The 21,784-nt window shown below is 49.3% G+C and overlaps 1 protein-coding gene across 1 annotated transcript in view; it reads right to left on the bottom strand.

The window, feature by feature from the left end:
* The window catches only part of SLIT3 (slit guidance ligand 3), a 641,372-nt gene that overhangs the window by 11,627 nt on the left and 607,961 nt on the right, over positions 1 to 21,784 (bottom strand). The window contains exons 29-33 of the mRNA XM_015141360.3: positions 20,372 to 20,465; positions 14,724 to 14,861; positions 13,429 to 13,669; positions 11,706 to 11,836; positions 123 to 277 (exon numbers count right to left, since the gene is read on the bottom strand). Of these exons, the coding sequence (XP_014996846.3) occupies positions 123 to 277; positions 11,706 to 11,836; positions 13,429 to 13,669; positions 14,724 to 14,861; positions 20,372 to 20,465 (759 nt within the window). The remainder of the gene's footprint in view (positions 1 to 122; positions 278 to 11,705; positions 11,837 to 13,428; positions 13,670 to 14,723; positions 14,862 to 20,371; positions 20,466 to 21,784) is intronic.

Consider the following 21,784-nt stretch of genomic DNA (forward strand, 5'->3'; position numbering starts at 1 on the left):
CAGCTTCATTGTCCCTTCCTCGAGGAAGCCTTCCGTGATTGGCTTTGGCAGTGGCCTGGGTTTCGGAACTGGAGCACAGAGGGCCAGAGGGAGGTAGAGGTGGTAGGGAAAGAGGGCATTACCTCCAAGGTAGAGGGGGCTGTTGATGCCCACTGCTGGCTGCTTCTGGAGCTTCCCCAGGCTCTTGGGAGTTCCTTTGTCCACTACCAGGTTCAGGGTCTGGTTTAACATCACCAGCTCCACACTGTGAAACTGCCCATCATTCACTGTCTCCACGCTGGCCAGTAGAGAAGGGGAGAAAGCCAGAGAGTTCACTAAGTGCCTTCCATGGCTGGGCCCTGGGCTGTGGACTTGACCTGCATTGCTTACATTTTGTTTTACTTTTTATTTGGAAATAACTTTAAACTTACATAAGTTGTAAAAATAAAAACAGTACAGAAGATGCTTATTACCCAGTTTCTCCCATTACTTTTTACTCCAATGTGCTTATGGTTTTTTCTCTGCATTGTACATACACACACACATATTTCTGAACCATTTAAAGGTAAGTTACATACATCACAGCCCTTTATCCTTAGATACCTCAGTGTGCATTTCCTAAGGACAGAGATATTCTCTTACATAAGCACAGTGCAGTTGTCAGCTTCGGTGAATTTAACATGGATACCACACTGTTATCTAGTCTATTATCTATTCCAATTCTGCATTGGACCCAACAATGTCCTTTACAGCATTTATTTCCTTCCCGTTCGAGATTTAGTCTAGGGTCAGGTATTGCATTTGGCTATCATTATTTGCATTCTTTTCTGTTATTTCATAGAGTTAAGCAAACTCCATTCATAGACCACCTTCTCAGTTCCTGCTCTATCTGCATGCTGCCTTCGACCACTATTTATTCAACACACTGGTTCTTTTCAATTGCCCAATTTCCCCCTTAAATATCGGTAAGGGTAAAGGTTAGCATTGTTCTAAAAAATAGTTCTGATGTGATTTTTATATTTTTTTAGTACATATAAAACAAACTCTCTCACAGTTAAAATTTCAGCAGTTTGCTGTTGTCCCCCCTAAAGTAACCTCATGTACCGCCAGTGGTATGCATGCCACGTTTGGGGAAATAGTGCCTTATAATACTCGTGCTAGGTAAGTGTGGGGAAAAGAAAGAGAGATCAGACTGTTACTGTGTCTATATAGAAAGAAGCAGACATAAGAGACTCCATTTTGTTCTGTATTTGAGATGCTGTTAATCTGTGACCCTACCTCCAACCCTGTCCTTGCAAGAGACATGTGCTGTGGTGACTCAAGGTTTAACGGATTTTGGGCTGTGCAGGGTGTGCTTTGTTAAACAAGTGCCTGAAGGCAGTATGCTTGTGAAAAGTCATCACTATTCTCTTAATCTCAAGTACCCAGGGACACGTACACTGCCAAAGGTCACAGGGACCTCTGCCTAGGAAAGCTAGGTGTTGTCTAAGGTTTCTCCCCATGTGATAGTCTGAAATATGGCCTCGTGGGAAGGGAAAGGCCTGATCGTCCCCAAGCCTGACACCCGTGAAGGGTCTGTGCTGAGGAGGACTAGTATAAGACGAAAGAAGGCCTCTTTGCAGTTGAGATAGAGAAAAGCATCTGTCTCCTGCCTGTCCCTGGGCAATGGAACATCTCGGTGTAAAACCTGATTGTATGTTCTGTTTACTGAGAAAGAAGAAAACCGCCTTAGGGCTGAAGGTGGGACGTGCTAGTGGCAGTGCTGCTCTTTATGCACTAAAGATGTTTGCATATGCATATCAAGGCACAGCACTTTTCCTTAAACTTATTCACGTCACAGAGATCTTTATTCATATATCTTACTGCTGACATTCTCCCTAGGATGATCCTATTATCCTGCCACTTCCCTTTTTCTAAAATGGTAAAGATAATGATCAATAAATACTGAGGGAACTCAGAGACCGGTGCAGGCGTGGGTCCTCTGTATGCTGAGTGCCGGTCCCCTGGGCCCACTTTTTCTTTCTCTATACTTTGTCTCTGTGTCTCATTTCTTTTCTCAAGTCCCTCCTTCCACCTAACGAGAAATGCCCACAGGTGTGGAGGGGAAGGCCACCCCTTCAGGTAAGTGTGTTATCTCTACTTCAGAAATGAGGAAACGGTAGCTCAGGGAGGCTAAGGAATTTACCTAAGGCACCATAGTTGGTAAGTGATAGAGCAAGGATTTGAACTGCCGTCCAGGTCAAATGTCGCTAATCTGAAAATCTCCAAAAGCTCACACTTTTTGAGTGCCCACATGATGCTTGAAGGAAATGCTCATTGGAGGATTTTGGATTTCAGATTTTCAGATTAGAGATGCTGAACCAGCATAATGCAAGTATTCAACACTTTGGGTTCCAAAAGTTTTGGTTATGGGATATTCACTTTTTTTTTTTTGAGATGTAGTCTCACTCTGTCATCCAGGCTGGAGTGCAGTAGCACGATCTTGGCTCACTGCAACCTCCGCCTCCTGGGTTTAAGCAATTCTCCTGCTCAGCCTCCTAAGTAGCTGGGATTACAGGCTCATGCCACCACACACAGCTAATTTCATGTTTTTAGTAGAGATGGGGTTTTTACCATGTTGGCCAGGCTGGTCTTGAACTCCTGACCTCAAGTGATCCACTCGCCTCAGCCTCCCAAACTGCTGGGATTACAGGCATGAACCACCATGCCTGGCTGGTTATGGGATATTCAGTCTGCACATCCCACTTCCCCATGCTGCCTCTAACAGGGCCAGCAGCCACTCACCGAGGGCCCAGATGAGCCAGACGTGGTGCTAAGTGGTTCACTTATTTGAACCTTACAAAAATTCTGTGAAGTGGGTGCCAGATATTCTATTTCACAGATGAAGACACCAAGGCCCAGAGAGGTTAAGTGATTTACCTGAGGTCACCCAGCGAGTACAGGCAAGAGACAGAATTTGTAGGCAACACTTTTGACTCCCAAATTCTGCTCTTTCCAGCGCACTACCCTCGGCAGGGCCTGGGAGGGAACAGTGGTGGGACGTGATGGGAGTTGGGGAATGTGACACCTCTTCCTTCCCTGAAGGTCTCTGAGGAGTAGACTGAGCTCTGTCTTATCTATTCAGGTATCAGGGATACATTAGGAGGCTCCCTCTCTCCTTGAATTCTCCCTGACAAATCCCTGTTGGCTCTAACAAGAGGATCCCCGCAGGGGGTGGCACTGATTATCTAGGCAGGCAGAGGACCGTTTCAGTGACTAACTCAGATTTAGAAATTTCAGCAGCCAAAAAGGCAAGAGAAATGCTTGGGAGAAGACAGGCTAAATTGAGGTTTAGTGAAGAAAACAGTCCATTCTAGCCCCTTACTGCTGGATGGAACCATAACCAGTCATAGGAACAGAACATCCCAGTCTCAGTTTCCTCCTCTGTAAAAGGGGAATAATAACCTCACAGAACTATCGTGATGTTCAAATTAGAGTGGGTACATGAAAGTGCTTTGTCACCAGGCATGGTGGCATGTGCCTGTATCACTACTTGACAAGCTGGGAGGTTGAGGCAGGAAGACCACTTGCGCCTAGGTGTTCGAGTTCAGCCTGGGAAACAGCACAACCCCTATTTCTTAAAAAACAAAAAAGCACTTTGTCAATTACTGAGAAAATGTGAGCAGTTATTTTAGTGTTATTTACAAGACTAACAAGTACCACTGCCTGCAAAGCTAGTAATCCCCGCTCTAGTATTGATCCCTGGGAGAAGGTGATGGCAGAGGACACGCAGGAGCCCAGGACCCACTCAAATCCATTGGGAAATTTCTCCTCCCACTCATTCATCCAATATCCACCCATCCATTCAACCACCCATGCTTCCTTCCCATCTATTCTACCTATTCACCCATCCACCCTCCTCTCCATCCATCCACCTAGCCATCTCTCCAACCGCCCACCTACTTATTTATCTACTCTCTTCATCCATTCATTCCATCACATCCATCCATCCTTCATCTACCCTTCATCCGCCCACCCACCAAGTGTCTGCTATGGGCCACCTCATCCTGAGTGCTGTGGATCAGTGACAAACAGGGAATATAGGGTAACTGCACTCACAAAGCTTCCATTCCACTTTCCTTAGCCTTTCCTGTGAATCAAATGACAACGTATCAATGTAAGGTCCAGCCAAGAGATAGGATAGTGGGAGGTGGAGTGGTGGGTAAAAGAGTCCACCGAAGAATCTGGTTTTGTGATGGGGATCCAAAAAGCCCTATGAAGGTAGAGCTATTTCTATTTCAGAAGCCTCCAGCTGCTCCAAGTTGCAAGCTGAGGGCAAGGCAGAGGCCTGTGATCCTATGGCTGGGCTGGTAAAAGCAGGAAGGGGAGGGACGAGGGCCCCGTGCAGAGACCATAAACTTGTGACCTCGAGCCCTCACACAGTTTTCCAACAACACATGCAAAAATATGCAGCTGTATCCCACAGCATCCTAGAAATGGATGCTGTTTGGATGCAAATGAGCTCACTACCCTGGAGGTGTGTCAACAGATGCTGGGCAGCCACCTGTCAGAAAGGGAGCTGTCAAGAGGCTGCAGCTCAGGCATTCCCTTCCAACATTACGATTCAGGGAGTCAGGGCAGCTGTTTTCCCATTATAGACACATACACAGACACAGCGAACACACACCACCTGCTCCTGCCTGGCAGCTGGCTCCAGGCCCGACTCCTTCTCCCCTTCCTGCCATCCCAGGTGCTGGTGTGTGGCCTCCAGGGGTACCCGGCCTGGAGACAGTGGTCTGGCAGAAGTCACAGATCAGAGAGGGCTGTGTGGTCACTGGCTTCTGCCCTAGACAGAGTGCTGGGTTCTGCAGTGCCCCAGCGCTGGGCTTCCTGGAGGGCCTCATCTGATGCCCACATGGGAGAGTCCTAGGTAGGCTCCAGGTATAGCCTTCAGCCAGGTCATGCTTTGTGGAGAGAGATCTGGAATCACACTGGGTCTGCCAGCTGAGGGACTCTGGGCAAGTCACACCACTTCTGTAAGCCCCTGTTTCTGCTTCTATTCAATGAGTTTTATATTCATTTTACAACATTGGTGTTTTTTTTTTGGTGGTGGTTTTTAGTAAGAGACAGGGTCTTACTCTGTTGCCCAGGATGGATGCAGTGGTGCAGTCGTCGCTCACTGCAGCCTTGAACTCCGGGCTCAAGTGATCCTCCCGCCTTGGCCTCCCAAAGTGCTGGGGTTACGGGTCACTGCACTTGGCCTACACTGCATTTTGTTTGTTTGTTTTTGTTGTTTTTTTTGAGATGGAGTCTCGCTCTGTCACCCAGGCTGGAGTACATTGGCGCGATCTCAGCTCACTGCAACCTCCACCTCCCTGGTTCAAGCAATTTTCCTGCCTCAGCCTCCCGAGTAGCTGGGATTACAGGCGCCCTCCACCATCCCCGGCTAATTTTTGTATTTTTAGTAGAGACGCGGTTTCGCCATGTTGGCCAGGCTGTTCTTGAACTCCTGACCTCAAGCGATCCTCCTGCCTCGACCTCCCAAAATGTTGGGATTATAGGCGTGAGCCACCGTGCCTGGCCCTACACTGGTTTTAATGGGCAGTACGTGGCCACCGACACCTAGCAAGTGCTCAGTGAAAGGTGGAAATGATGACTTCTCGACCTTACTCTGGGCTTGCTGGAGCTGGGTGTGGCAGCCACTGGGGTGGGGAAGTAGGTTAGTGAGTCCTCGAAGAGCCTGCCTACGGATTTCACAACCTTACAGCCACCCAGGGCTTTGAGTCTCTATACTCCCACTGGCTCATTCCCGTTTCCGAGGAGGGGACTCTTGTGAGTCCCATTTTAGGGAAGGAAGCTAAGTAACCTGATGGAGGCCACACTGCTAAGAAGTGCTGGAACTGAGGTTCCAAGTCAGGATTGCTTCCAAATCCAAACCTCCCAGAACGTTATCTATGCCAGTAGGTACTTATAGGTAAACAGGTGTCTTCTTCCTGGCACCTTTTAACCAGGTCTCTTGGATATAATGACTGAAGCCAGTGTTTTTCAAACTGGGTCCCTGGAGGTTCAGGGTAGGCAGTGCTAAAGGCTCTGGCTTTTTACCAGCATCCTTAAGTCAGGATGCCTCCATTTCTACTTGCCTTAAAAAAAAAAAAAAAAAAAAAAATGGCCGGGCACGGTGGCACACACCTGTAATCCCAGCACTTTGGGATTACATCGTTGAATTCTCCCTGACAAATCCCTGTTGAGGATTTGGGAGGCCAAGGCGGGCAGATTACGAGCTTACCAGCCTGGCCAACGGGGTTTAGTGAAACCCCGTCTCTACTAAAAATACAAAAAAGTAGCCAGGCGTGGTAGTGGGTGCCTGTAGTCCCAGCTACTTGGGAGGCTGAGGCAGGAGAATCACCTGAACCTAGGAGGTGGAGGTTGCAGTGAGTCAAGATTGTGCCATTGCACTCCAGCCCAGGCAAGGGAGCTAGACTCTGTCTCAAAAAAAAAAAAAAAAAAAAATTCATTAAATCTTAGCCTTTGAAAAAAAATAATGGGAAAATGGCTCTACTGTGACAAAAGTAGAGAAAAAAATGGAAAACACAGTAACAACCTAAGGTTCACACTAAAAGAAATATAGTGGTCCCAAGCCCCAGTAATTAGTCTCCTGGAGAGATATCTAAGGATTTCAGGGCAGAGAAGGGGCTCTGAGGGTCTTCCTTATTATCTGCCGGGCCAGACTGAACTGGTGCCAAGTGGGAGGTGGAGAGCTCTGGAGTTGTCAGGGTGGGGCTGGATGCATCCTGCCTGGAACTGGCATGACCACAGGCATTGGCCAGAGTGGCCTGTGGCCTTTTTGCCTTTGCTTTTATTTATTTATTTTTGAGATCGGATCTTGTTCTCTCACCCAGGCTGCAGTGCAGTGGTGCAATCACAGCTCACTGCAGCCTTGACCTCCAGGGTTCAAGTGATCCTCCTGCCTCAGCCTCTCAAGTAGCTAGGACCATATGTGTATACCACTATGCTTGGGTAATTTTTTATTTTTTGCATAGGTGGAGTCTCACTGTGTTGCCCAGGATACCCTCAAACTCCTGGGCTCAGGCGATCCTCCTGCCTTGGCTTCCAAGAATGCTGGGGTTACAGGCATGAGCCACCATGCCTGGCTTTCTTTTGCTTTTAATAATAATGGTGGATACGTGTTAATCTCTTAGTAGAGGCCAGGCATTGTGCTACCCTATGCTAAGCAGTTCACTTGCATTCTTTTATTTAACCCTAACAACCCTCAGGAAGGAGGCACACTTTTTCCTCCATTTTTCAAATAAGAGACTTAAGGCTCAGAGACTTAAGGTGCTCAGGCTGAAGTCTTAAGGGACTTGAGGGAGGGAAGGTTTGTTATTCCTCTAGGTGCTGCTTGCTCTAACCTGAATGCTGAGTTGTGACCACTAGGTGGCGATAGAACCTCACAGTAACAAAGAGTTCCTGGGATTTCGGGTAGGCAGCAAGCAGAGACCTCAGGCCCCACTGCGGCAACCCCCTACTCCTGTAGCACAGCCTACACTCTTTCTTGGCTCTGTCCTTCATGTCCCAGAGCCTGCACGGTGGGAGAGCTGGTTTGGGTGGAAAACTGACCCGGATTTAAATCCTAGTTCTGCCACTCACTGGGCTTCTAACATGAGACTTCTCATGCCTAAAACAGGAGTGAGGATCCAACGAGACAAAGACCTTGGCAGTGGATAGGATTGTAGAAATCAAGACTCGGAGAGCACGCACTGCGTTGCATTCAAAGAGCACACCCACGCGGTGTTTTAAAGTGGCTAACATTCAAAAACTTAGATATCTAACATAGAAACCCTGCTGGTCCCGCTTCTCTTGATAATCTGCATTCCCGCATGGCAGCGTCTGCTGGAGCTGAGGCCAGCCACTCCTCTGGATGGGGCTCCACCCTCCAGGCTACTGCAGCCCCCACCACTTCTTATGGGGACTACAGCCCATTTTCCCCATGTCTGTTACCTATGTGGCCATTTGGCCTTGCTGGCACGTGAGTCTGGCCTTCTCACAAGTCTCAGTGCCAAGGAAGAGTGAAGTCTGTCCCCATTCTGGGGCAAGGAGGGGCTCAGGTGGGCTTTTCTGTATATTTTCCCTGGGGCCTGGAATAGAATCTTCATGTTCCCTCGTCACCATTTGTGATTATGGCTGTGCAGATGAATAACATCAGGCATGGACAGAATGGAGACCATGGAATCTAGCCTGCAGGTCCCTGCTGGGAACCCAGGCTGCCGTCCTCACTCTGAAGCTGGTTGTGGGCCTTAGTGGGCCAAAAGCTGCCAACTCCCCTGATTAGAACAGCTTTGGTTGGGCTCCCTGGCTCTGGCCCTGAGGCCAAGGTGGCCTTCCTGGGTGGCTAGAGGTTATTGCACTGATGCTGAGGAAGATATCTCATTTTTTGTGGCTGGACTGGCCTCCTGGTCCCCTCAGTTGCCGGTCAGCTCAGCCCGTGCCCTCCATTAACCCCAGCCCTCCCATGTGACTTCCATGCAGGCTGATGGGGCCTCCTCCTCCCCAGGGCTTCCTCGCTGCTCAGCCTGAGAAAATGCTTTTGAGGCACAGGTCATGTCTCAGCTCAAACACCAGCTCCTCCTCCAATGTCCTCCAAGCAAAAATATTTGCTCCTGGGGGGCACAGTGGCTCACGCCTGTAAACCCAGCACTTTGGGAGGCCAAGGTGGGCAGACTGCTTCAGCCCAGGAGTTCAAGACCAGCCTGAGCAACATGACAAAACCCTGTCTCTTCCAGAAAAAAAAAACAAAAATTAGATGTTGTGATGCACACCTGTAGTCCCGGCTACTCAGGAGGCTGAGGGAGGAGGATCACTTGAGGCTGGGAGGTGGAGGTTGCAGGGAGCTGTGATCATGCCACTGCACTCCAACCTGGGTGACACAGTGAGACACTGTCTCCAAAAAAACCCAAAAACCAAAAAAATCTTTGCTTCATCCTTGGTGTTCCTGTATGACCCCAGGGTCTCCAGTGAGCATGAGCTGATTCTGCTGTGCAGCCACTGCTTGTTGATATGTGTGTCTTCCTCCCTGGACTGTGTGTGTTTAGCTCTGTGGCCCCTGCACTTTACCTAGCCCAGGGTCTAGCCCAAACGTGGGGCCTGACAGATGTGGAATGGGTGAGAGTGTACTACTGGGAACAGAAACAGGGCTGCCTCAGGGAAAATGTTCGGAAGCAAAACCATTTTAATATGGAATTGCTAGAGCCTTGGGCCCCTGAGGATTGCAAACTGAATGAAGGATACTAAAGATCTGTTACAGGCTCAGCATGAAGATCTAGGCCAGGAGTGCCAGGGCATCCTTAGCTGGGTTTCCCCATGGCTAAGACAGAGCCTGGTGTCTTCCAGGGCCACCTACCTGCTCCAACTCACGGCTCCCTGACAGCAGCTTCTGGACAGCAACTCTCTGACCTTCCATTTCATAACTCAGCACAGTGCTGCGACACTCCTACCAGCCACACCAGCCCTTTACCAAATCACCAGCCCTGACGGCTAATGTTAGCAGAGGGCAAAGGCTGGGCTCTGCTTGGGAAGGCCCCCAGCTCGGGGCAGGGCTCAGCTGCTTCTGGAAGCCTGGCTTTAACCTTCCGTCCTTGACATGTCTGCGTAAAGCCTTAATTCGCCAAACACTTCCTCCAGTGTTGTTTCAACCTTCAGTGACCACCCTAAGAGGTATATCCTGCTATTGCTCACATTACAAATGGGAAGGGGGAGGGGGGAAACTGAGGCACAAAGAGGCTGAATCACTTGTTCACATTTGGATTTATGCAATAGCAAATGCTTCACAGGCTGCCCTGGCCCTGCCTCTTTGGCTCTCTGTCCTCGCCACTTGGCCAGGACCCATGGCTCTAGGGACACAGATGTTAGGCGGTCCAGGCTCTAGGGAGACCAGCAGGGTGAGCTCTTTCTTCTGGTGTCCACTGTGCCCAACTGTCCTAACCTGCCTGGTCTTTATCCACCTTCCACCGGGAGCCTCCTGCTCTGGTCAACACCCTTTTCCTTGCCCCTCGTCTGTCTTTGCCGACCTCCCGGCATGGCTCATCCACCTGTTCTCTCTGCTCTCACAAGTTCTTCCCTTTCTTCGAGGCCCAACTCAGACTGCTCCTTCTGCAGGAAGATTTCCTGTGGAAACTGGTGTTTCTTAGACGTGTGCATTAGAATCACCTGGAAGGCTCTCTGAAGCACAGGTGTGTTGGGGCCAACCCTTAGGGTTTTGGATTCAGTAGTTCTGGGGCAGAGTCTGAAAGTCTGTATTTCTATCATGTCTGCAGGTGATGCTGGTGCTGCTGCCTCGGGGACCACACTTTGAGAACCACTGGTTTTAACCAATGGCTTTCAAATTGGGTTTGTTGGATCATTTCTCAGGGGCCTTGACAACAGCGTGTGTGGAGGGGGATCTTTGCTTCAACCCTGCAGGGTGGTTTTGCTTCTAAGTATTTATGATTCTTAAGTTCAATATAAGATTTTAATGGAAGAAAAGATTTAGTTAGCAGGGAAAAAAAAAGTCTGAAAGTTGCTGCTCTTCACCAATCCCTATGAAATGTGCTCTTGCCTCTGACGGGACAGTGTGGCCTCTCTTTTGTACTGTGTCTTCCCTAAGGTTTGGCTCTCCTTCTACTGGTAGTTTCACGTGATTTTAGGTGTAACACAGACATTTTTAACTTTTAGTAGTCATTCTTATAACTATTATAAAAATATAACTAAAATAATTGTTATTGTAATATTTAGTATTTATTTTACTGAGAAGCGGAAAAAAATCTAACATATCCAACTAGCATATCTGTGATTCCCCAGATGATCATTCCTTAAGGAGCAGCTGTATGCAAAAAGTGAGCAGTTGGCCAGGTACGTGGCTCACACCTGTAATCCCAGCACTTTGGGAGGCTGAGGTGGGTGGATCACCTGAGGTCAGGAGTTCAAGAGCAGCCTGGCCAACGTGGTGAAACCCCATCTCTACTAAAAATAGAAAAATTAGCCAGGCATGGTGGCATGAATCTGTAATTAATTCTAGTTACTAGGGAGACTGAGGCAGGAGAATCGCTTGAATCTGGGAGACAGAGGTTACAGTGAGCCGAGATTGCTCCGTTGCACTCCAGCCTGGGCAAGAGAACAAGACTCCATCTCCAAAAAAAAAAAAAAAAAGGCAGTTGCAAGTTGCTGTAAGGCAGCATCTGAAGTGAAAGTCCAGCTGCCACACCTGTCACACACAAGCCAGGGTGGCTGCTGGAGAGGCTGAAGTTTAGGAAAAGCTGCCCTTCAGAACTGTTTGAAAGTCACCTAAGGGGTGGCCCTGCTCCCTCAGTGCCCTTGAGTTTCTTCCCCTTGAGTTGCATGCTAATCGTCCCCTGTTGTCTTTCTTAAACTAATGAAAGATTAAGATGACATTTCGAAAAGGGCACCTCATTAAGCAGCCTTGTCCCCACTGCAGTGCGCACTCCCGCACAGTAGCTAGCTGCCTGTTTATCTTATGGTGATGAGGTGTCACCTCTCCTCAGCAGGCCTGCCTTCCTCTGCCTCTTCCTCCCACAGGTCTTTCTCCCTCCCACCCGCCACTTGGCGAGGAGGAAGTGTGTGTGCGCGCATGTGCATGGTAGGGGCGGGGAGAAGGGACACCCGAGTTTTCCTGAATCCCCCTTCTGAGTTGCAGGCGCAGAGGCAGAAGGATGCGGGGGAACACACAGTGGGTCAGGAAGGAGAGAGGCCCTTACCTGTACACTGTGGTTGGAGGGGAACTCAGGCTGTCATAGACCAGCCGCACGTGGCCCTGGTACAGCTCCAGTGCCAGGGGGTCATTGTCTCCTTTGTAGAGAAGGATGCCGTTGTCCTTGTCAGTGGCCACCTGGAGAAAGCAGCCAGGGTGTTAGTAAGGGCTTACCTGAGACTGAACCTCCCTGCTCATCTCACAGAGCCCTCTTCCAGGCAGCAGCTTCTGAATCTGTGCTGCGTCTAAATTCACGTGCATCTTTCCTCCTCCGTCTAGTCAGTAAATCCCCAGAAGGTAAGGCCTCGACTTACACCTCAGCAAGTGCTGACTGAGCAAACCAGTTCCACACAGTTTTACTGAGTGCCTACTGTGCACCACTATGTTCATATATTTATGTATGTCAGGAGGCCCCAACTCTAATCTGCCCTCTCCCTCTGTTGCATAACGTGATCCCGCCCAAGTTTAGGCCCTTCTTTAGTTTCTCTGTATAAAGTAGAATAATAAGGCTTTTTTTGTTGTTGTTATTTTTGTTTTTGAGGCGGAATATTGGCCCAGGCTAGAGTGCAATGGCACAGTCTTGGCTCACTGCAGTCTCTGCTTCCTGGGTTCAAGCATTTCTAGTGCCTCAGTCTCCTGAGTAGCTGGGACTACAGGTGCATACCACCATACCCTGCTAATTTTTGTATTTTTAGTAGAGACGGGATTTCACCATGTTGACCAGGCTGGTCTTGAACTCCCAACCTAAAGTGATTCACCTGCCTTGGCCTCCCAAAGCACTGGGATTACAGGCGTGAGCCACTGCGCCTGGCTAATAAGAGTTATAAAGAAAATGCTAACAATCATAATTAATTCAGTGTTTGCTAGGAACCAGGCACTATGCTAAGAGTCATCTGGGGAATTAAAAAAAAAAAAAATTCCAGTGTCTAGACTTCACCCCAGAACTTGCGGATGGGGCCCAGGCAAATATAATTTTGTTATTTATTTATTTATTTATTTATTTTTTGAGACAGAGTCCTGCCCTGTTGCCCAGGCTGGAGTGCAGTGGCATGATCTTGGCTTACTGCAACCTCTGCCTCCCAGGTTCAAGTGATTCTCATGTCTCAGCCTCCCAATATCTGGGGTTACAGGCATGCACCACCACGCCCTGCTAATTTTTGTATTTTTAGTAGGACTGGGTTTCACCATGTTGACCAGGTTGGTCTCGAACTCCTGACCTCAAGTGATCCACCTGCCTCAGCCTCCCTAAGTGTTGGGATTACAGGCGTGAACCACCACACCTGGCCGAAGATAATTTAAGAAGTTCTCGAGGTGATTCTAAAGTATTGCCAAGGCTGAAAATTGCTGGTTTCAGAAGTTGCACTCATAGCCAGTCACCCGGAATGAGATTCTTGGATTAGTGGATGGGCCTCAGACAAGGGGTTTTGTCTGTCTTGAACTGAATCCCAATTCCGCAGCACAGCGTCTGGCGTACAATAGTTGAATGCATATTTTCTGGAGGATTGAGTGAATGAGGCTGGAAGTGGGGGCTGCAGTTTGCAGCAAGAGCTGGTCAGGAGTTATCTATAGAACTCTCTGGATGAGTTGGTCCAGGTGTCTTCAAGCTGAGTGTTGTCCCTGATGGTGCTTTACTGCTAAGATGGGGCATTCCAACAATTTTCTGAACAAATCAGAGCTTGGGGACATGTTGAGGTCCTTCCAAGGGCAGGGCAGGGCAGGGCGGGACACACCTGTAGGGAGATGTTGGCCTGAGGTCGAACCTTGGCAGAGGCCAGTTCCACATAGGAGTCCTTGCCCACGAAGTTGACGGTGATAAGCTTCTCGCATCTGGGGCCGGCGAAGCCTGGTGGGCAGCGGCAGGTGGGCTCCTGCTGCACCACAATGCACTGGGCCCCATTCTGGCACTCATATTGGTCGCACGGGCTGGTCTGCAGCAGGACCATGGGTGGCGGGTGCTCGCAGAAGGGTCCACTGGAAGGTGGGAGAGAATGGGGGGGGTGGAGATAGGAGAATGGCCAAGAGGAGACAATCACAGTTACTCAGGCCAAAGAACCTCGAGCAGAGAGGTAGAGTGAGATGGGAAATAACACTAGTTCTACGGGCTACTTCCAGCCCTGCCACTAACCGGGGCAAAATCTTTTCCTTCTCTAAGCCCCACATTTCCCATTTTTAAGAGAGTTGGGGTAGCCATAGTGGCATGAGCCTGTAATCCCAGTTACAGGGGCAGATCGCTTGAGCACAGGAGTGCGAGTTCAGCCTGCGGAACAGAGCAAGACTCCGGCTCCAAGAAATAAAATCATGGAGTTGGACTAGAGTAGAGGTCCCTAAATTTCAGTGTCATCAGAATTGCCTGGGGGTGATTTCTTAAAAGAGCACATTCCCACCCTCGGAAAGATGAATGGACAAACAAAATGTGGCTCATCGGTCCAATGGAACATTGTTCAGCAGTAAAAACAAAGGGAATTCTGACATACCCGACAGCATGGATGAATCTTGAGAACACGATATACAAAGTGAAATAAGCCCGATAAAGGACAAATGCTGTATGTGGCCATTTAGATAAAGCATCTAGAGTAGCCAAATTCATAGCAACAGAAGTAGAATAGAGGTTACCACTGAGGAACCATCATGTTTATTCTCCAGCCTAGAAAGAAGATTCTGGTCAGTATGGCCATGTGGCTACCTCTACCCTGCAAGCTGGGCTTCACGATGGTGGCATCTTCCATTAGTTGGAATCCTACCCAAGCATGACACTACATGAGCTGAACCTAAGCCCGGCTTTCACGTGGAGTTGCCATAAGTAGCTCTTCTCCCATCTACAATGTGGGATCACCAATACCTGCTCTATTTCCCTCATGTGGACATGTAAGGACTGCAAAGGTGTCAGGGGAATAAAGGCATCACCCAGAACCAGGGCTACGGCCACCTGGGCCTGAGTCTCCACCCTGGCCACCTTAGCCAGTCAGCCCCAGGCCCTGCCACCTGGCCCAGGCTGCCTCTTTCCTGAGGTGCCCTCCTGCCTTACCTGAAGCCCTGGGGGCAGGTGCATGTGTAGCCATTGATTGTGTCCATGCACTGGGCCCCGTGGCGGCACTTGTGGGCCACACAGTCATCATTGTCTGTCTCACAGAGCTTCCCGCTGTAGCCAGGGACACACTCGCACCTGGAACACAGGCAGAGGCAAGGCTGTTCCTCAAGGCAGGGCCAGCTTCCAGGCAGTCACTCTCCAGCCCCCCTCAGCAGATGACCGCTCCCCATCTCTTCTATCTACCTAAGTTCCTTTGGGATCTGCAAAGCCTGGCCCCACAGCAGGTTTCCCTGGTGGCCCATGGCCTTTGTTCCATTCATGGTGGGGTGAGTCTTGTATTCCAGAGCCAGGGTGAGGAACACAGGGGTGGACTCATCCAGCTTTTGGCTTGGATCTGCCACTTCCTACATGAAACTGACGTTCAGTTTGGTCCTTCCTTTGAGTCAGGCACTGTGCTAGGCCCCTTTCTCTGAGTTCTCATTGAGGCCTCCCAGGACCCTGTAAGGGAGGGTCTACCATACTCCATCGTAAGGAAGAAACCAGAGGGCAGAGAGCACTGCAGGCACTTCCCTGAGGATCCCCATACCCCCATCGAGTGATAATACTTAGTTTACACTTGCGTGTCAGAAACTGTTCTAAGTGGATCAGTCACTCATTACCTCTCTGTGTTTCAGTTTCTTCATCTTTAAATGCAATTGATAAATAACTCCACCTCTTACGGGTTGCTTTAAAAATGATATGCTATGCTTTGTGTAGTGCATTAAACATTAAGTAAATATTCAACATGACATGTAGAAGATGATATGATACTGTTTGCACTCTGAGATTCAGACCAGGATGAGAGAGGCAAAAATCTCTTCTGCCTTAATAAGTGGCTTATATTACCTGGGCAAGAGGATGGGAACACCTGCCCCACCCCAGGCCCTGCACACCAATCTGGCCCTTCCTAAAAGAGTGGTGCGTCAGCAATTCCATTATCGCCCCTTCTAGACAAGGTTTAAAACCTGGCCAGAGGAAGCCACCTTGGCTAAAACCTGGTCTCCTTGAGTGTGGGCCAGAAACGTGCATCTCTGGGCTCCTCTGTCTGGGGCAACATTCGGGCAACATTCAACCGAAATCCCACCATAGAAACACACCCGAAGGCACCGAGAGGCTGAGTCACAGAGGCTTAGGTGCACCCACAGGCACATATAAGCAAATGATTACTGGCGCCTCTGCCTTCTGCAAAGCCTGTGTACCTTTGTGGGCCTAACAGCTGAATTCTAGTGGGCAGAGTAAAAATAATAGCCACAACCTATCCAAGTCAGAGGCGGCGGCGGCATGGCAGAAGGAGGCAACACAGGCAGGGAGGTGAGGGCGGAGGGAGTGAGCTCTCTGAACTCTTAGGCTATCTGAAAAGCAGCCCCACGGGAGAATCAGGGCAAAGGGATGGCCCTCCCACATTCTTCTCCTCCCTCTCCTCTTTAGGAATGGATAGAAGTGGGGAGGAATCCACACGTGGCAACCCCACTGGCTTTGAGGTTGGCAGAGCATCGTTGGGGTTGGCAGAGCATGATGCAGGCTGTAGGTTCATAGCTAGGTAAGACACAGAGGGGTGACGTGTCCTTGACTGGAACAAGTTCCAGAAACTGAGGACTTACGGGCCTATGCTCAAAAATTGAAATCTGCTACGATCTGACCAATTCATCATCTTTACTTGACTGGCAAATTTGAAATACGTAACCTATTGCTGCACTAGAAGTACAAACTTACATGTTCAACCAGAGTCTTTTAAGGAAACACATTGAGAATGCCTTCGAGGGGCATGTGCTCAATATAGCACCATGTATACTTCTGCTACTGTGTCAAACTTGGCCAAGGTAGGCATCGGTGTGTCTCCTGAATTCTAAAAAGTAGTCTCAGAGCAACTTAAGCTATTTGACTTTCTCCAAGGCAACAATAGCTGGCCAATACTTACAGGATAAAATCCAGTATCTTAAGCCTGGACTTTGAGGCTACTGGTGAGGTCTTTATTAGGAATTAGGGAAGCTATTCTCACTCTCAGACTAAGCAGTGGAGGTCTGGAGGCAAATGTGTTAACCTCCTTCTTCTTTTAAAATGCTGCAGCCCTCTCCATACCAGCAAGTCTCAAACTTTAATGAGCAGACAAAACACCCAGGGATCTTGTTAAAATGTGTCTTCCGATTCAGGGAGTCTGGGTGGGGCCTGGGAACTAGCATTTCTAACAGACGCCCATGTGATGCTGATCCTGCTGGTTCAAGAACCTCTGGTAGCAAGGACCTATATAATATTTCTCCATCAACTAAACAGAGGCAGCTGGTGCTATAACCTGCATTCCCTGTTGTTCTCAAATGCTTGCCTTTATCTTTCTTCCAGTTAAAGTATAAAGTTTATGCATTTTAATATGTGTTGGGTCTATTGATTCTGCACAAGGGGGAGTAACCGAGTGCTGTCCTTGGTTCCAGGACATCTGGAGTCTCTGGATTTAGCTGAGAAATCAGTCAGGCCCAGACTGATTCACAGCTCCACCCCTTTATATGTGTGTGCAAAGGTGGCTTATGTCACTTCAGTGAGCCTCATAAAATGTGAATGAGTTTCTACGTTCTAAGATTGTTGGATGTCAGATAATACACCTTGCCTGACAAATAATAAGTTAGCAGTACATGCTAGTCATTGTGATCTTTCTTTTGGCTATTGTTATTTTCAGTATTATGGACAGGCAGTATCTGCCCTTCATTGAGACCTCATTGAGGGAGGGAACGTACAAGGAGAACTCCAAGGATAAACATCTTCACACTTGGGCAAAGGTCACCCTGACTGTGTATCTCTCTGGCTAATATCCCTATAGGCTGCCATGGGATATGAGCTGTTTGGTGATGGGAGATAAGGGAGATAAAATGATAAAATGTTGCACTGGAAGAATTTTGATTTAAACACATTTTAATGAAAACCTAACATTATTAAGCTGGCCTGTAGACCTTCTCAAGATAATGACATCACATATAAATACAATATCTCAAGATTATGAAAGCTAGACTGATTTCGTTCTTTCCTATATTGTCCTAGAACTCAAGGGACTTTGGTTACAATAGAGGTTTCTAGGAATAAGTTCTGGGGATCATAAAAACCTGGCAGTGTTAGCTCTCCAGCACTCCAACCCCACACCTGCACCCTTGACCTGTCTTTTTTTTTTTTGAGACAGAGTCTTGCTCTGTCACCCACGCTGGAGTGCAGTGGTGCGATCTCCGCTCACTGCAACCCCTGCTTCCTGGGTTCAAGCGATTCTCCTGCCTCAGCCTCCTGAGTAGCTGGGATTACAGGTGTACACCACCGCACCTGGCTAATATTTGTATTTTCAGTAGAGATGGGGTTTCACCATGTTGACCAGGGTAACCCCTAGACCACTTCTGACCAGCGCTGGTGCAAGCCTGTGTCCTCTGAGCTTGCTGTCCACTCAACCAAGAGGCAACTTATCTCCTCTCCATGGGCAGATCCTCATTCCCTGCCCCTTCCCGGGCATGCCCAAAGCACTCTGCTTGCCAGCCTGGCCTGCTCTGCTTTGGGTTCACATTTGCATTTACACGTCTCTTCCCACCCCTTGCCCCTTCATTCTTCCCTGTCCCCTAACAGTATCCCATACTTGGTTAAAGATCAGCAGTAAACTGAAGTCAAATCTGGGGGTGGAAGTAGACGGGGAGGTCCTGTGAGGCATCTCTCACCCTTGTACTCAGGTAACTCGACCACCTAAAAGTCCCACCTGGCATATCTGATGGGGCACAGGGCAGATGAGGTAGGTAGGAATGGGGTAGACACATGGAAGGGCTGAAGCTTCATTTGGTCTCATTGAGCAAAACCAGAGCCTCTTGGCATTTTCCCTGGTGATGAGCTCTAGGCTTGTGATGTGAAAATAGAAAAGGGAGACATAAGAAAAGACATGCTCATGTCTGCCTCTCACCCTTACTTACTCGCTTCCTCTTTCCCCAGTGGGGCCATCCTTCCTTCTCTCAACCCATCCAAATTCTACCCACCCTCAAGGGTCACCCACATTCTGCTCCTAAAGGGGTGGGGCTGCTTCTCTCCTCCAGCAGGCTCTTCCTTCCTTAGAACCCCAGCAACACAGCCAGAATCGTGGGGCCTAGAACTTTCTTCTTTCCTAAATATTTACTCAGTGTCAAATCCTCCTCCCCTAGGTCCATGGCAAGGGCCTTGAGGACAGGAATTAAAACCATCTTCCAATCCCCACTACACTGCACACAATCAAGATCTGTGGACTGATGGGTGGGCTGGGGAGCAACAACTAGAACTCCTGCTTCTTAGATTCTAAGAGCTTACAAGTTCAAGTTTCAGAGATTCTCTAATTCTAAATTTCTAAGATTCTGTGATTGGACTTTCTGAGATCTTGGGGTTCCCTGAAGTCCTAAGTTTTACTGTTTAGACTCATAGTTGCAAACACTCGCAGAGTCTGAGAACTCTCTGCCCTGTGACTGAGAACAGGACAGACTCTGGGTGATGACAGCTCCTGGACCCATCGAGACCTAGAGCGTGAGCTTCTGCCCCCCAGAGGCTGGAGATGCCACTGGTGGGCATTCTCCTTAAAGACTTGTCAGCACAGGCATGGAGCTCTGGGCCCAGTGCCCTCATCCCTAGGGGAGGCTCTGTAAGGTCATTTATGGGGTCTGCTAAGGGAACATCCTGGGGTCTCTCCAGTTGCCTTGGACTGCCTGTTTTCCAAAACCCTGACTCCTTGGTGCCAGTGGCTTCCCTCTGGTGTTAGAGATTGCTGGGGAGAAGAAGGAGGCAGCTGTGTGCAGGATTGGGGTCGGGAAGAATGTTTTTGGCCACAGAGTTCTGGGATCTCCCTCTTGATGTCAGAAAATCCCCAGTCTCAAGGGTCTCATGATCTTCTCCAGAAGACGCAGTGGCAAAAGTTTTCATGAAGGAAGGTGAAAGGAAGAGGTGAGTACAGGGCCTGGGAGGGATTTCCAGGGGTGCCATTGGATCCTCAGCCTCAAGAGCTGGATGGCTTTCTCCTGAGGCAGCCTCTCCATCCACCCTGAGGGCCGCTCACATGCTCCCCTGGCTCCTATTGGCTCTGCTGCTTGCCATGGAGACAGCTCCGCCAGTGGCCATGCTGCTGGACCATAGTGCTCCTGCCCCCTTCCCCTGCAACAGGTGCATAAGCTGAAAAACTTGCTGTAGACTGGAGGGGCAGCATACTGTGAAGGCCGCACATGGAGAAGGTGACCAAATACGCTTTAGACTCTGCTTCCCCAGTGGAACTGCTCTACTTCTTTAGCTCTGGAAAGGAGGGATATGCTGAGAGCACTGGGAAGTTGGTGGGAGAGGAGAGGCAAGGAAGAAGGTGCAGGGAAGAGAAAGAGTGGATCTTTCTCTGTCTCTGTCTCTCTCTCCCCCTACCTACCTGTCTATCTACAGAGACTTAGAGACGCCCACAGAAAGACAGAGGCACGCATAGGGAAACAGAGACTGAGAGAATTAGATCATGGCTGAATCAGAGACACAGAGAAGCACATGACAGAGAGAGAGAGAGAGCATGCAGAGAGACCAGAGACTGCCTAAAACCTAGACTGTTAGAGGCAGAGTTTTCATGGACTCTGTGCTGGGGGCACGAAGCCAGGTCTTACCTGAATCCTTTGTCCAGGGGGATGCACTTGGCCTCATGCTGACAGAGGTTCAGCTCAGGCACACAGTGGTCGATCACCTCGTCGCAGAGCTCACCTGGCACGGATGGGGGAGATAGCTCAGGCCTCAGGCAGGGTAGGCATACCCTGGCCAGAAGATCAGAGTATTGGGGGGGATATCCTGGCCAGAAGATCAGACTCATCCAGCCCCCGGTCAGGTGGGCATGGACATCAGGAGTCCTGCCTTCTCACTCCTTGTGTATCCTCCTGCACCTCTGCCTTGGTTTCTTTGGCAGTGACCATGGGAAGATTCCAGGTGTCCTCCTGGACACTGTCCTAGTAACACTGTCCTAGCATCACCATTTGGCTGTTTTACTTGATCTTTCAAGGGCAGGGGTAGGTGCAGCTGAGAGCACAGGATGCCTGGTCCTGACTTTGGGCCATGCTTATTCATTTGTTTTTTTCATTCCACACTTATTTACTGAGCACCTCCTGTGTGGCAGGCCCTGTGCCAGGTGCTGGAGACACAACAGTGGCCAGGTCCTGTCCTACCCACAGCTTATTTGGGAAGGTCTACAAACAAGCAGGCAATTACAACACAGACTTGTAGGTGTGAACAGAAGGGCAAACTTTGTGGAAGCACAAGGGGGACCCACAGCCTCCCCCAGGAGGTCAGAAGAGGCTTTAGAGACACAGACAAGGCTTAGCACCCCGGTTCACCTGTTATAGATAAGTAAGCCCCTTGGATTTTTCAGGGAAGGAATATGAAAGGAATTTGAAGTTCTGGTCTCTAGACACAGTGCCTTTGAAGTCTGCAGTGCTACAAAATACCTAATGGATCATAAATACCCAGGGATGGCCCTTGCAGATAAGCCCCGAAAAGCTTACACCACCTGAAAATGTGTTTTAGGAATGTGGGGGAGGGTGGTAAGACAGAACAGCAGCTCCCAAGCAACACCAGCTTTTAAGATCTGAGTTTTGGGTTTCCTCAAATTCCACTTGGTCAAGCCAGATGGAGAGTGATCTAAGAGAGGGAAAGGTCTAACCATGAACGTTCTCTCCAGGAGTGGAGTGGGAGCAGGGCGGGCTCCTGCTCCCAGGGTGTAGGCAGGTAGGTCCAGAGGGCTGGCTGCAGGGTAATGAATAACAGACAGCCCCTAAGTCTGTTCTTTGCTGTGGGGGGGACAGGCTGACCCCAACCATGTCCTGGGAGGGAGCACTGAATGCCTCCCTCTCCAAATTTTGCCTTCAGCCTCTCAAAACCACAGAGGGCACTGTGTTCCTGAGAAGCCTCCTCTTTCTTCCTTGTCATCTGGAGAGACCTAGAGAAGCAGACAAGCGTCTGTGTGGGACTTGCACATTTTCCGGGACAGAGCAAACCACCAAGCCTCATTCGGTACCTGGGTTTCCTGGGAA

Source organism: Macaca mulatta, chromosome 6 (assembly GCF_049350105.2).
Source record: "Macaca mulatta isolate MMU2019108-1 chromosome 6, T2T-MMU8v2.0, whole genome shotgun sequence".
NCBI lineage: Eukaryota > Metazoa > Chordata > Mammalia > Primates > Cercopithecidae > Macaca > Macaca mulatta.